The sequence below is a fragment of the Bubalus bubalis genome, chromosome 14 (assembly GCF_019923935.1).
Source record: "Bubalus bubalis isolate 160015118507 breed Murrah chromosome 14, NDDB_SH_1, whole genome shotgun sequence".
NCBI classification, from domain to species: Eukaryota; Metazoa; Chordata; class Mammalia; order Artiodactyla; family Bovidae; genus Bubalus; species Bubalus bubalis.
In genome coordinates this window covers 53752696-53769228 of record NC_059170.1, presented here as the reverse complement: position 1 = coordinate 53769228, position 16533 = coordinate 53752696, and the positions used below count along the sequence as shown (strand labels likewise).

The window sequence follows — 16533 nt, the reverse complement described above, 5'->3', positions numbered from 1 at the left end:
AGTGGACCAGCTGAACACACATTTTAACAAAATTCAAACAGCCCTTATGAGATAAGAAGTTCCTGTGATAGGTTTGAACTCTAGATAATTGCTTAATATCACAGTTCCATTTTAAGATCCTGAAGTTTTGCTAACAATTCAAAAAAGTCAAACGGACTTCCAATTTGCATGTGAGTTCTTAATTAAGGATTTCACTGAAATACTTTATCATAACTGTCTTTGTTGAACTGTGGTGTTGGAGAAGACTCTTGAGAGTACCTTGGACTGGAAAGAGATCAAATCGGTCAATCCTAAAGGAAATCAGTCCTGAATATTCATTGGAAGGACTGATGCTGAAGCTCCAATACTTTGGCCACCTGATGTGAAGAACTGACTCATTGGAGAAGACCCTGATGCTGGGAAAGATTGAAGGCAGGAGGAGAAGGGGACAATAGAGGATGAGATGGTTGGATGGCATCACTAACTTGATGGACATGAGTTTGAGCAAGCTCCGGGAGTTGGTGATGGACAGGGAAGCCTGGCGTGCTGCAGTCCATGGGGTCACAAAGAGTCAGACACGACTGAGCGACTGAACTGAACTGAACTTCGAGTTACACGAGACAATCATAAGCTCTTCTAGATGTAAATTATGGAATTTGGCTTTAGTCACACAATACAAACACCAAAGTTTATGAATAGGCAAAAAAAGTGTTCCAATAACTGAATTTTTTTTCTGCTGTAATGATACAGCATTTAGGCATAGACCCTCTAATCATGCAACCTTTCCTTTGCTTCTGAACATGACAAGTGTCACGTGGCACGGAGAGTTCATTTGTTACAAACCCAGACACTATTCAAGTAGCAGCTGGGGATTACTATTTTTTTCAATATGGAAAACTTATCTAGGGCTCAAGAAATGGCTGCGTTATGACCGCACTGAAAAGAAGCACAAGCAGAGTCCTCATCACCTGCAAGGAACTAGGAAAACAAGCAAATATTCTTGTCATTTACCAAGGAAGGAACCGAGACCCTTTCCCCAATGGCAGACTGTGGACTGGAGCTCTGAAGATCCTCCAACCACCTCGTCCAGCTGATTCTGCTATCTGGAAGTACTTCTCTCCTCCTGGGTCCTTTTCAAGACAAGGATGAGAACTCACTCTAAAACATCTGCCGGTTCCAAGCACAATCCTCTCAAACCAAGCCTGTAGGGCACAGCTGCCTTCCTATTGGCCACGTCTCCTTGAGGCGGTCAGAGACTGGGAGACCTAAAAGGTTTTCCCATAAACTCTCCATAAATGATGCAGTAAATCATCTACATCAGATAACAAGGCTTTTTCAAAGATGCAGGAACAAGGGTGGTGCGGAGGAGGGAAGCCTGTATCTCATCATCCTGTGAATCTTTTGAGATGAGTTGAGAACAGCAGGCTGGCACCTGTGGCCAGGACAGAAAGACGCGATCCTGTGGATGCAACAGACTGTCACACATGTTTCTGTTATGGAGCATGTGCTCAGAGAAAACAAAGGACTCACATTTATCTCCCTTGGAGTTACAAGCCTTTGAACCTCCTTGGATGAATATTCTATATTAAAAACCCAAAGCTTATGTCTTCTAGGTTGAACATAAATTCAAACTCTGGCAGACATCTCGTGAGAGAAAGAGAGGTGTGCTAAGTGGAGAAATATGTGCAGTGCTTGCTTTAAACACCACCAAAGTCTACTGAGATATTTTGAATCTATGGATGCTTCTAACTGGGCTTATTGAACTTTGCCGGAGAAGGTAGGACATTTTGGGAAGGTTACTATTATCAACACCTGAGACTTATCTCGTTTTAGGTAAAATGCTGAAGCTTTTTGTATATAACGTAAATACTCTTCTTAACAATGCTTTCAGGTAAATGTGGTTAAGGGCATCAGCAAGGTACACAGAGTGAGCTCCTGAAGGTTTCCACTTAGAGCCGAGTGGAGCCAGGGTGAAGCCCGCAATGAACCTGTTCTGGAATCTGCAGATTTTCTCTTACACTGCCTGCCTGTGTCAGAGGTGCCCAATGCCAGTTTCACTGCAGAAGCATCACTTGTAGAGCCTCTAAAGCACAGTGCCAGGGGCCCATGCCAGACTCACTCAATCCTGATGTTTTGGATAGGGTCCTAACATGTATGGGGCTTCTTAGGTGGCTCAGTTGTAAAGAATACACTTGTCAACGCAGGAGATGCAGGAGACTCGGGTTCCATCCCTGGGATGGGAAGATCCTCTGGAGGAGGAAATGGAAATCCACCTCCATATTCTAGCCTGGGAAATCCCATGGACAGAGGAGCCTGGTGGGCTAATGTCCATGGGGTTTCAAAGAGTTGGATACAATTTAGCAACTGAGCATATAACATGTATAAACCTTTAAAATCATGTGAATGGTGATTCTTTGCATGCTCAGGGTTGGAAATCACTAATCAATGGATGGATTTCAACTACTAAAAGTAGATTAGGCTGGAAAGAGAAATAGCTCCATTTTAAGATCTAGGCTGATGAGAAATTATGAGAGTGGTGACCTCTACACCATCCAAAGCAACCCTCCTTAAAGATGACAGTGTACCTGCTGCCCTGATGATTCTGACTCGGCAGGTCTGAGGTGAGGTCTGTTTCTGAATTTTGAACAATTTCTTAGGTGTTACTGATGCTGCTGGTCAGCAAAAACATATTTTGAGTAACAAGGACCTGGGAACCAGAATCCAAGTCGAGGTTGTAAATATCTATGAAGTGACCAAGAGATGAAGGTTGAAATCTCAGTATTTGAATCCTGACCCAGAGTTCTGGCTGTGGTCATATTCACTGTAAAGGCAGCATTTTGGTGATGGGGCCTGTTCATCCCCTGTTACTCACCCTCCTGTCTGCTCTGCATGGCCTTGCCAGGTTGCTGAGGATACCAGCAGTTGTGCTGTGACAGATATCTGGGTATTAGTAATGTTCCTTAGTGACTCAGTGGTACAGAATCTGCCTGCCAATGCAGCAGACATGGGTTCGATCCCTGGGTCTGGAAGATCTCCTGGAGAAGGAAATGGCAACCACTCCAGTATTCTTACCTGGGAAATCCCATGGATAGAGGAGCCTGGCAGGCTACAGTCCATGCGGTCTCAAGAGTCAGACATGAACTAGTGATTGATTTAATGTTTAATAGCTTCAATTCAGATGATGCTCCTAGTGTACTTTTCCTCCAGGTAATACTGGTCTTTGCTTCTGTGGGTATGTGTGTGTGTGTGTGTGTGTGTGTGTGCATGTGCTAGTCACTCAGTCATGTCCAACTCTTGCAGCCCCATGGACTGTGGCCCGCCAGGCTGCTCTGTCCCCATGGATTTTTTCAGACAAGAATACTGGAACGGATAGCCATTCCCTCTTCCAGGGGATCTTCCCAATCCAGGGAATGAACGCAGGTCTCCCGCATTGTAGGTCAATTCCTTACAGTCTGAGCCACCAGGGAAGCCTGGTCTTTGCTTAGAAAGGAAAAATGACTGTCCATACAGCTGGTCTGTGGTCTTCTCCCTAAGGAAGACAGTCTTCCCTTCTCACCTCACTCACCAGCCTGTCTTTAAAATTAACAATAAGTATGATTCCATTCGGAGAAGGCAATGGCACCCCACTCCAGTACTCTTGCTTGGAAAATCCCATGGACGGAGGAGCCTGTTAGGCTGCAATCCATGGGGTCGCTAAGAGTCGGACACGACTGAGTGATTTCCCTTTCACTTTTCTCTTTCATGCATTGGAGAAGGAAATGGCAGCCCACTCCAGTGTTCTTGCCTGGAGAGTCCCAGGGACAGGGGAGTCTGGTGGGCTGCCGTCTATGGGGTCGCACAGAGTCGGACACGACTGAAGTGACTTAGTCATAGCATAGCATAGCATGATTCCATTATGATCATAATTAATATCTGAACTTCTTTCAAACAAAAGAGCCTAATTAAAAAATGGTTTTAGTCCTGCCCTGTGATTTTTTTTTAGTGGGGTGGAGTAGAAATTTACATTGAAGTTTTAAAAATCTGATCAAATGACACTGAAGAATTTCCAGACTGAAATAAGAAAACAGTAATCTTAAGAGGGAAACTTTTCTCAAGTCAGTATACTAGGCACTTAAACCTAACACAAGCAAAACAAGGTTTGAAAAAATAATTTCCGTGAAATTATTTGTACCTATATATTTTAAGATACTTACTGCTATGTTGCCTTCTGGGAGTTTTGCTGGCTGATCTTTATAAGGCATCTTCTTAACTTCAAAGGACACCAGGGATGCAAGAGAATAGGGATCATTTTTCCTCTGAAATTAAAAATATTTATTTAAAATATATTCCATGTAAAACTTTAAAGTTATATTGGCAGTCATCCAGTTGTTTTCAATGTTTTCCATTTCCAAAGAAATATTCCCTCCTTCTTTCTTCCTTTTCTCTCTCTTTTACTTTTGTTTGCTATCCATCTATCCATTCACGATCCATTTGCTTATTCATCCATCCATCCAACTGTTCATCATCCATTCATCATTCATCCGTCCATCCAGTTATCTATCCATTATCCACTATCTATCCGTCATTCATTCAACCATCCATAAATCATCCATCCATCCATCATCATCCATTTATCATCCATCATCCATTCATCCATCACCTATCCATTATCTGTCTAGACATCTGTCTAACCATCCATCCGATCATTCATCTTCTTATTTCTAAAGATAATCTATCTTATTACCAAGAGATTTGGCACAATAAGGTTAAAATAAAAACAGAAAATCAGACATCCTTAAAGGAGTAAGCACAAGTGCTCTTACTGAAGAACATAGTGGGGAGACATCGTGAGTACAAATTCTTGTTGTCTGATAGAACGAAATATTTTAGGAGAGAGACTGCTGCTAAGTTACAAAGAAATTAGTCATATTTCCTTTTGTAGACAACAAAGGTCCATCTAGTCAAAGCTATGGTTTTTCCAGTAGTCATGTATGGATGTGAGAGTTGGACTATAAAGAAAGCTGAGCGCTGAAGAACGGATGCTTGTGAACTGTGGTGCTGGAGAAGACTCTTAAGAGTCCCTAGGACTGCAAGAATATCCAACCAGTCCATCCTAAAGGAAATCAGTCCTGAATATTCATTGGAAGGACTGATGCTGAAACTCCAATACTTTGGCCACCTGACATGAAGAACTGACTCATTGGAAAAGACCCTGATGCTGCGAAAGATTGAAGGCAGGAGGAGAAGGGGATGATAGAGGATGAGATGATTGGACGGCATCACTAACTTGATGGACATGAGTTTGAGCAAGCTCCGAGAGTTGGTGATGGACAGGGAAGCCTGGCGTGCTGCAGTCCATGGGGTCACAAAGAGTCAGACATGACTGAGCAACTGAACTGAACTGAACTGAACTGAACTTCCTCCTATACAGAAGACCCAGAGCAGGAGTAGGGTTGGTTAAGGAACTGTCCTATGCATTGTAGGATGTCTAGCAGCATCCCTGGCATCTACCCACTAGATGCCAGTAGCACCCCTCACACAGTTGTAACAATCAAAAATGTCTCCAATTAACTGCCAAGGTCTTCTGGGAAGCAAAATTCCCCTAGTAAAGAACCAACCTAGAACTGTATGGTGTTTGACAGAACATTTCAGCAAGTTCTTTTGTTTAATCGGTTCTCATATTAACTATTGATTAAGGTCAATGCCAAAGAATGCTCAAACTACCACACAATTGCACTCATCTCACATGCTAGCAAACTAATGCTCAAAATTCTCCAAGCCAGGCTTCAACAGTACATGAACCATGAACTTCCAGATGTTCAAGCTGCTTTTAGAAAAGACAGAGGAACCAGAGATCAAATTGCCAACATCCACTGGATCATCGAAAAAACAAGAGAGTTCCAGAAAAACATTTACTTCCGCTTTATTGACTATGCCAAAGCCTTTGACTATGTGGATCACCACAAACTGTGCAAAATTCTGAAAGAGATGAGAATACCAGACCACCTGACTTGCCTCCTGAGAAATCTGTATGCAGGTCAAGAAGCAACAGTTAGAACTGGACATGGAACAACAGACTGGTTTCAAATAGGAAAAGGAGTATGTCAAGGCTGTATATTGTCACCCTGCTTATTTAACTTATATGCAGAGTACATCATGAGAAATGCTGGACTGGATGAAGCACAAGCTGGAATCAAGATGCTGGGAGAAATATCAATAACATCAGACATGCAGATGTCACCACTCTTATGGCAGAAAGCAAAGAAGAACTAAAGAGCCTCTTGATAAAAGTGAAAGAGGAGTGTGAAAAAGTTGGCTTAAAGCTCAACATTCAGAAAACTAAGATCATGGCATCTGGTCCCATCACTTCACGGCAAATAGATGGAGAAACAGTGAAAACAGTGACAGACTTTATTTTGGGGGGCTCCAAAATCACTGCAGATGGTGACTGCAGCCATGAAATTAAAAGATGCTTGCTCCTTGGAAGGAAAGCTATGATCAAATAGACAGCATATTAAAAAGCAGAGACATTACTTTGCCAACAAAGGTCTGTCTAGTCAAAGCTGTGGTTTTTCCAGTAATCGGGTATGGATGTGCGAGTTGGACTATAAAGAAAGCTGAGTGCTGAAGAATTGATGCTTTTGAACTGTGGTGTTGGAGAAGACTCTCGAGGGTCCCTTGGACAGCAAGAAGATCCAACCAGTCCATCCTAAAGGAAATCAGTCCTGAATATTCATTGGAAGGACTGATGCTGAAGCTGAAACTCCAGTACTTTGGCTACCTGATGTGAAGAACTGACTCATTGGAAAAGACCCTGATGCTGGGAAAGATTGAAGATTGGAGGAGAAGGGGACAACAGAGGTTGAGATGGTTGGATGGCATCACCCACTCAATAGACATGAGTTTGAGTAAACTCTGGGAGTTGGTGATGGACAGGGAGACCTGGCATGCTACAGTCCATGAGGTTGCAGAGGGTCAGACACGACTGAGCGGCTGAACTTAACTGAAGGTCAAAGAAGAGTATGTAAGAGTAAATCAAGGAAAACCACTCTAAGAACTTAAGCTTCTGTGATTTTCCTCCATTTAGCTTGAGACAGTGATGTGACCTAACCAGTGGTGGGATGTAGCTGGCTCACAGTGGCTCTTGTGAACACAACACTAAAATTTGAAGACCTTTGAGTACCCATTGTTAAACAGAGCCATTATTAAAACAAATTATAGATACATGTAAACTTAAGTAAACTGTATTTCTAAAAAGATAATAAACAGTCAAACCTCAGTTCTGAGTAATAATTTTATTGCATTTTATGCTCTTGATGGTCTTCCCAGGTGGCGCTAGTGCAGGAGACATAAGAGACGCAGGTTCAATCCCTGAGCCAGGAAGATCCCCTGGAAAAGGCCATAACAACCCACTCCAGTATTCTTGCCTGGAGAATCCCATGGCAGAGGAGCCTGGAGGACTACAGTCCATTGGGTTGCACAGAGTCGGACACCACTGAACAACTTAGCACCCATGCACACACATGCTCTTGATATTATTTAGCTCTACTGCATCTGTAGGGAAAACACTATAGGATGCTGTGCTGCTCTGCATCTCTGGCCACCTCCGTACTCTGTGACATCATGTTGCAGCTTGAAGCTGACCATAAAGGGGATAGTTACATCACAGGAATCAGCAAGTGCTACATATCAAAGTTTTACTAACATTTTCACCATCTAGAATCCAATGTTGGGTTTCTTGAGGCCAATTGGGCAGGTTGTATTGTAATAATTTACATATTTTTACAAGGTATTTTGGCCCCTGTGGTTGAATTTTTCTTCCCTTCAATAAACCCCATTTCTTCTATGTGATAAGAACAAGTTAGAGTATGCAAAACTTCTATGTATACTTAAAGTCACTACATCTTTGGCCTTTTTATTTTCTTTTCCTATCCTGACACTGGAGGGTAAGGAACTTTGTTCATTTGGAAAAATTCTTTTTTGGTTTTTATTTTTTCTATGTTCTCTTGTCTCCTGGCATTTCCATTTTAATCGAAAGCTGGATTTTTGTTTGTGTGGGAAGTGTTTTTTAAAATTAAAAAATTCTTGCTCTTAAAATCTTGTGTATACTTGGTGTTTTAAATCTACTTTTGTTACTACCCTGGCTGATAGACACAGAAGAAACATGACAAACGCCAGTAGTGAGATTCTGTGCCTAAGAGTTATAATCACATACTCCAGTGTGAATCCAGGCTCCCAAATCTTCAAAGAGTAAATTTTCTTTTGTCTCCAAATTCAATATTAAAAAACACTGATAGAAAATAATTCCCTTGCTCTTGAAGTAATATCTTTGAGAAACAAATCATGGGAGAACTTATCTCTGAATCAACTCTAGATGGGAAGTTTTTCTCCAACGTGATTCTGCATTTATGAACATGGGAATTTCTTAATGAATAACAAATGTACTTATTAACAAAACAGAAATAGAGTCGCACATGTAGAAAACAAACAGTTGTCAGGAAGTAAAGGGGATTGTTGCCATTGCTGTTTAGTTGCTTAGTTTTAACAACAAATGCAAAGGGGTGGGCAAGGGATACATTGGAAGATTGGGACTGACATACACACATTACTATATATAAAATAGATAACTAATAAGGACAAGGAACGCTATTCAATACTCTGTAATGACCGATATGGGAAAAGAATCTGAAAAAGAGTAAATATATGTATTTGTATAACTGATTCACTTTGCTGTGCAGTAGAAACTAGCACATCATTACACATTGGCTACCCTCTAGTAGAAATTTTAAAAGAGAGGTGGGATTTGAAGTCTAGAACGTGGGGAAACATGTTTCTCTGTGGCGATCTTCTCTCCTCCCTTTACCCTCTTTGCTCTTGACCAGCCTGACTCCTCCTCACATTTCCACTCATCACCACCATTTCTGATGACTCACAAGCCACTTTGCTTTGTGCTTTGCTGAACATCAGAAACATCTGGGATCGGGCCTACAGATTGTGATTCAGTATGTCTGGAATGAGACTATAGATGCCCTATATTGTTTGGAATTTCCACATTGTTGTTTAAATTTTTATCTTTCTTGATTACTTTCTCCCCACCAAGATTATAGAAAACTAGAAGGCATAGAGCATGGAATATGAAGCTTATACCTTCCATAGCACCTAGAACAGCATGCCCAGGAGGGTTTCATCAATCCTCCTTGACTGACAGTGTGAATGGATGGTGAACGAACACATCCAATAGTTGGGTTATTCAATGGTTATCCCATATCCACCCATTTGATTATTGCTGTTGCTGTTCAGTCAGTAAGTCACGTCTAACTCTTTGCAATCCATGGACTGCAGCACACCAGGCTTCCCTGTCCTTCACTATCTCTTGGAGTTTGCTCAAATTTATGTCCTTTGAGTTGATGATGCTATTGAACTATCTCATCCTCTGTCGCCAGATTCTCCTCTTGCCTTCAATCTTTCCCAGCATCAGGGTCTTTTCCAATGAGTCAGCTCTTCATATCAATGGCCAAAGTATTGCAGCATCAGCATCAGTCCTTCCAATGAATATTCAGGGTGAATTTCCTTTAAGAATGATTGGTTTGATCTCCTTGCTGTCCAAGGGACTCTTGAGAGTCTTCTCCAGCATTACAATTCGAAAGCATTAATTCTTTAGGACTCAGCCTTTTTTATGGCCCAACTTTCACATCCATACACGATTACTGGAAAAACTATAGCTTTAACTGTAAGGACTTTTGTCGGCAAAGTGATGTCTCTGCTTATAATATGCTGTCTAGGTTTGTCATAACTCTTCTTTCAAGGAGCAAGCATCTTTTAATTTCCTGGCTGCAGTCACCATCCACAGTGATTCTGAAGCCTAAGAAAATAAAATCGGTCACCCATTTGATAGCACCTTATAAAAAGTTTAATTCTTTCAATTATTGAATTGGACCTCCGCTCCTATTGATGAGATTAGGAAGTTCAGGAAGTTGTAAGAGAAGGCTGTAACATAAGATGAAGGCTGTTGTTCATGACAAGGGGCTGTGGACATGCTTTCACCTCTGCTACCTAATTCACTGATGCAAAAGGGCACCATCTGGGACCTGAACAGACTTAGTGGTAGGCAACAGCCTGTAAACAATGCAATTCATTGTTCTTTATTTTAAATATTCTCCAAATGCAGCATTTCTTCCAGTTTTAGTAGAAAAAATTTTTTCTCATTTTTCCAAGATGCTCTGGAGCCCTTGGGAAATGTGAAACATGAGTTAATATGCTGTGATTGGCAGGATTGGCACCGAAGGTACAGGAGTCCTCTGTCTGCAAGTCAAAAACCTGGCACAGGTAAGTATTTAATTTATGAAGAACAATCAGGAGCAGAGTCCTTTTATTGATTTCATGTTCAAAGTTGAATGCTTTCAGCCATGTTCTTTACATAACAATGATGTTATTCTTACGTTGAAAACTCGTCTCTTCTTTTTTTGTGGCAATCTACTCCTGTAAGAGCCATCGTTGCCATACTGTAGTCAAATTAGGATTGAAAAAGCAGCTGGTTAATATCCATTGACGATATGTTGAACTTTTAACCTGCGCCAGGTAAGCTACTAAACCTTACAGAATGCCCTATCCTTCTGTCATTGCCATGCCATTAATTTTTTATATTTATTTTTATCTATATATTTATTTGGCTGCACTGGGTCTTAGTTGTGGCATGTGGGATCTTTTTTTTTTTTTTGCTTAGGCATGAGAACTCTTAGCTGCATCATGTGTGACCTAATTCCTCGACCAGGGATCGAATCCAGGCCTCCTGTGTTAGGAGTGAGGAGTCTTAGCCACTGGGCCATCAGGGAATTCCCTGCCACATCATTTCAACTGTGGTTTGCAGCCCACCAGCCGCCTCAGTTATGTACTAGTGCACAATGATTGGCTTATGGCCATGGTCCTAGTAAAAAATACAGAGTTGGGAACAAAGAGAATGGGGAGTGAGGCTTTTGAGTTGAGTTGAATGGAGAGTGAGGGTGGCCAGGACCATCAAGAATTTCCCCCACTCCCACCTTCCCTGATGCTTAATTCCTTCTCAAGAATTATTTTTAACCACACATCCATTTTATAAAGCCTTTGTTTACATACTCAACATCTCTCAGAAACAAAGCTGTGTGGGACAACAAAACCTAAATAATTATTGGTCAAACTTTAAGCTCTTAAAGAGGTCGCTCTTTCAAGTAACAGTCACAGCACAGGGCATCATTTAGAATTGAAGAAAATATTTTTCTGACCAGTATGCATGTTTATTCTTGGGCTTCCCTGGTGGCTCAGTCGGTAAAGAATCTGTCTGTAATGCAGGAGACCTGGGTTCAATCCCTGGGTTGGGAAGATCTCCTGAAGAAGGGAATGGCAACCCACTCCAGTATTTTTGCCTGAAGAATCCCCATGGACAGAGGAGCCTGGTGTCTACAGTCCATGGGGTCACAAAGAGTTGGACATGACTGAGCAACTAAGCACGTGCATGTTTACCAGTGGGCAAAACCAAAAATAATGCAGCAAATCGTATCAGCTGAGAATTGTCAGCTTTCTCCCCTGGGTTAGGAGGGCAGAAAATGTTTGCCTCCTTCTGGGTGGTGGGATAAAACTGTTAGACTTCCAGGATCTAGTATGTTCTTTGACCAGCAAGTTGGGGGCAGTTTGCAGTAATGCTCTCCTCTCTGGCCATCAGCCTCTGAGACTGGAACAAGCAGAAACTGTGGAAGTACAGAAGTCTGGGCTCCAGCTGTGAGTAGACATGAAGCGACTTGTGTCAGGCTCTCCAGGATCTTTGGAAGTGTTAACTTTGATCTGGCAAAACCTCAGAATGTCCCTGAAGGTTGTTCTGGTCTGACTCTACTTGTGCTAAATAGTTATTGTTTAGAAAATCCCTCAGTTTGTATTGATTTCTTCCACATCCACTGGGTCTTCAACAGGTAGATAAAGATGTAATTTTCCTTTCTTTTTTAACTTCTATATATTGTGGAAGTACTTTGTATACAACTTTTTTATTATTTATTTTTGGCTGCGCTGGTTCTTCTTTGCTGTATGTGGGCTTTCTCCAGTTGTGGGGAGCAAGGGCTCCTCTTTATTTATAAGCTTCTCATTGCAGTGGCTTCAGTGGCTGCCCTTGTTGTACAGCACAGACTCTGGGGCATTCGGGGTTCAGTAGTTGTGGTGCATAGGCTTAGTGGCCCTACAGCATGTGGGATCTTCCTGGACCAGGGATCAAACCCATGTCCACTGTATGGGCAGGTGCATTCATAACCACTGAACCATCAGGGAAGCCCTAAATTTTTTTCAAAGATTTATTTTATTGAAGTATAGTTGACTTACAATTTTGTGTGAATTTCTGCTGTACAGCAAAGTGATTCAGTTATATATATATTCTTTTTTCATACTTTTATTATGGTTTATCACAGGATATTGAATATAGTTCCCTGTGCTACATGGTAGGATCTTGATGTTTATCCATCCTATATATACTAGTTTGCATCTGCTAACCCCAAACTCCCAGTCTATCCCTCCCCACCTCCTACTCCCCACTGGCAACCACCAGGATGTTCTCTATTTCTGGGAGTCTGTTTCTGTTTCATAGATAAGTTCATTTGTGTCATATTTTAGATTCCACATGTAAGGGATATATGGTATTTGTCTTCCTTAGAGAGGCAATTTTCACTCCATAGGTCTTCTACTGGAATAGCATGTCATGCCCAGAACTGATGGATGTCATCTAAGATAGTCATTCCCCCCTTGACCATAGGGTCATAATGATTTTAGTCCTGCTTTATTAAAGAGTTATACTTCTTCATTGCAGTAGGATGTGATGCCCAAAGTAATCCTAGGGATAGATGGTTATCATTCACATTGTGTGGGCTTGGGAATTCAGTAACACCCATGTTTCCCAACTCTTAGATAAAAAGTAATGGCCAAAAAAGCAGAATGGCAATAAGCAAATTGTTCACATCCAAGTGGTAACTGAAGCAGTGCTTGGCACATAGTTGGCAGTTGGCACTTCATAAATATTTGTTGAGTAAATGAATAAATAATGGTTTAACAACAACAGCAGAAAGACACTGTGCACTGGTCTTTTCTTTAGGTCACTTGTTCAAAGCTGGAGATGATTTTGCCCCCAGGGGACATTGGCAATGTCTGGAGTCATTTTTTGTTGTCACAACTGGGCTGAAGGCTTTTACTGGCATGTAGAACCTAGGGATGGGGAAGCCTGGTGGGCTGCCGTCTATGGGGTCACACAGAGTCGGACACCCCTGAAGTGACTTAGCAACAGAGGGCAGGGGCCTGGGATGCTGATAAACATCCTGCATTGCCCAGGACCACTCCTGACAACAAAGAATTATCTGAATCAGAATATTAACAGTGCTGAGTTTGAGTTTGAATAATCCTGCCTTAGGTCTTTTTTTTTTTTTTAAAAAAAAAAGGTTTCATAAAAACATTTTAAAAAATACCTTTAATTTTCCTCCTGTTTATTATAGAAACAAAATTATATAAGATTTGTAAGACTATAGAAACATTTTGAATCATAGAAAACATAAGAATCCAGAGCTACAAAATTCTATATTTTTAACTAGATTCAAAAGGATTTACCATTGGATTTTTCTATGGCACAATGAGCCAAATGAATTTTTGAGTAGTTAAAACAGGGGCAAGATTGCATAGATTTGGTAGGGTTTTTAATTTAGCTCCTCCCCCTGCCCCAGATCCTCCCCAAACAACAAGGTCACAACACAGTATCATTTAAATAAATAGCTCCTTCCACATGGAAAAAATTAATCTGCTTAGTATAAAAGAGATTTTAAACCTTTAAAATTCACATAATCAATTAGTCATCTCTAGAAGTGTGGGATGCTATAGTCCAGACAAGCCAAAGCAGTGAGGAGTCTACAAATCAATGTACCTGACACTTTACTGAGAAGCTCGTCTAGCTGAGCCCAGGATGTGGTATCACCAGACAAGGAAGACTTAGGACAGTATCTCTTTCCCCTTCTAAGTTGACTATATTTTAATTTTTCTGGGCATATGGCTTGAATTATGTAACTGTACTCACCATCATTTCATTAACTACTATCTACCAGGGAACTATTAGACAGGGGTGAGTTAAATAGATCTGTTTAAATCTAAGTCACTATCTGAAGGACTCAGGGACTCAGGATATGTAAACTATCTTCACCCAACATACCACACACACACACACACACACAATGGAGTATCCTTTAGTCATAAAAAAGAAAGAAATCTTGCCTTTGCAACACCAAGGATGGACCCTGAGAACATTATGCTAAGTGAGATAAGTCAGACAAAAAAAAATAGGGTATGATCCCACTTACGTGTGGAATCTTAAAAAAAAAAAGACAAACTTATAGAAATAGAGAACAATGGTTATCAGGGTCTGTGGGTCGGGGAAATGGAGAGATGATGTTTAAGGTACAAACTTGCAATTAGTGCATGGATTAGTCCTGGAGATCTAATGCGCAACATAGAAATTCTAGTCAACAACTCTGTAGTATAGACCAAAGCTGTTGAGAGATTAGATCATAAAAGTTCTCAACATACACACACACAAGGTCATTATGGGAGGGGACAGAGGTACTAGCTAACCTTACTGTGATAAACATTTCACAGTATACAGGATCAAATCATCATGTTTTATACCTTAAGTTTACATAGTTCACATGTCAATAAGATCTCAATAAATCTGGAAAAATATCAACTTCATGTAGTGGGAAAGATGACCAGCTGTCCTTGGCTCAATTCCTCCACAGAAATTGCTTTTAAATTTTTTAAACATTAAAGAAGTAAATTTTTGTAAAAAATTAAAAATCTAAAAATTAAAAAATTTAATGGAAAAAATTGAAAATTAAAACATTTTAAAGGTTAAAACATTTAAAAATCCTTTTAAAAAACGCTTCCCTCTGAGCTTTTGAGAAGAGGTTTCCTGTGAGTGGCACGTCAGTGCTCCAGGGTCTTCTTACCTGGAGAAATGTCTTGGCCCACAGCCGTGACCTGACTTTCAGGACGCCGCTTTCTCCTCCTCCTAGTCGTCCCACCACACAGGAGATTTGTAAGCACTCAATGTTTGTGCAATTCTGCAAAAAACAACAGCAGCAGTGGTGAAGTGGTATCTTTAAATCTCGGCAGAGAATCAACACTAGACTCCGTTTATTTACATTCTGTTTCCTCAGAAGTCGTTGCTTACTCCATAAACTTTAAATAAAGAACAAATGCACTAAACGATCAAGAAAAAACATGGTTTGGTAGGAAAGACGCATCCACATTGGTGGTACTGTAGAGCTAAAACGGATCATAAAATACAATGTGAAATTTAAGCTCCGTTCTAAGGACTTCAAGACAATCTTTCCACAACAGCAATTGAACTGCTCCATTTCATTTTCTCAGAACTCAGGAAGATATTATTTAAAGACAGTCACAGCACCTGACCCTGAACTAAGCAAATCCTGAAACAGCTTCAGAGGAAGGCCCATGAGTCTGTATTATCTCAGAGACCCAGTGATATTAACCCATTGACAAGTATTTGTTCCATAACATTCTTCTGGCTAAATTACTTTCTAGTTATAAAGCAGAATCTTCTGTAAGTTCCAGCCATTAAGCTGGTATTTATTTTTAATACTTTTTATTGGAGTATAGTTGACTTACAATGTTGTGTTAGTTTCTGCTGTACATGAAAGTGAATGGGGAATTGGTTCTTCTGTATAAGTTGTGTGCATGTTCAGAACAGTGGAGAGAAGGGTATTTGGGAGTGTGGTGGGCAGATGGCAAGGAGGTAAAGAATGGTGGTAGAGAATCGTCCTGTTTGTGCTAAGAAGTTTCCATTTGATTCAGAAGGTCCTGAGGAAGCCTGTGAAGCATTTTAAGCAAGGGGTCTGATCATGTGTGTATTTCAGGAGAGATGTGGTAGGTGAGAAAGAATAGAAAGAGGAGGGTGGGATGCAGGGAGGTTGATAAAGGCCAAATAAAAGATGATGGGACCCTGATACAATGGGAATGGAGAGAAGAAGATGAATTTTAGGGAAGTTTAGGAAGTAGAATAGATCCATGGTAGCCAACTTACGAAGAAGGCAATGGCACCCCACTCCAGTACTCTTGCCTGGAGAATTGCATGGACGGAGGAGCCTGGTAGGCTGCAGTCCATGGGGTCGCTAAGAGTTGCACACAACTGAGCGACTTCACTTTCACCTTTCACTTTCATGCATTGGAGAAGGAAATGGCAACCCACTCCAGTGTTCTTGCCTGGAGAATCCCAGGGACGGGGGAGCCTGGTGGGCTGTCATCTATGGGGTCGCACAGGGTTGGACACGACTGAAGCGACTTAGCAGTAGCAGCAGCAGCAGCCAACTTAAGACTGGGACAAGGGAGAGAGAGAAATGGGAGAGCTCTTTGGGTTTGGTGATAGAGTGGATAGGTACTGGCTTTATTGGGACCGGGAATTCTAATGGTGGAGGGTGGGGGGCGGTTCATGGAAACAGAGAGTTGTGCACATGTTGGGTCTGGTGTGTTGATCAGACATCCAGAAAGATGACACATTTTAGAGCAGCA

The 16533-nt window shown here is 41.2% G+C and overlaps 1 protein-coding gene across 3 annotated transcripts in view; it reads right to left on the bottom strand.

Moving 5' to 3' along the window:
• Positions 1-16533, bottom strand: part of ITGA8 (integrin subunit alpha 8) — a 191024-nt gene that overhangs the window by 11091 nt on the left and 163400 nt on the right. For 2 of the 3 annotated variants that reach the window (XM_025264358.3, XR_006544619.2), the window contains exons 27-28: positions 14952-15065; positions 4173-4274 (exon numbers count right to left, since the gene is read on the bottom strand). In XM_025264358.3, the coding sequence (XP_025120143.3) occupies positions 4173-4274; positions 14952-15065 (216 nt within the window). Of the gene's footprint in view, positions 1-523; positions 1439-4172; positions 4275-14951; positions 15066-16533 lie in introns of those variants that run through there. The other variant, XM_025264359.3, reaches the window with a different exon arrangement.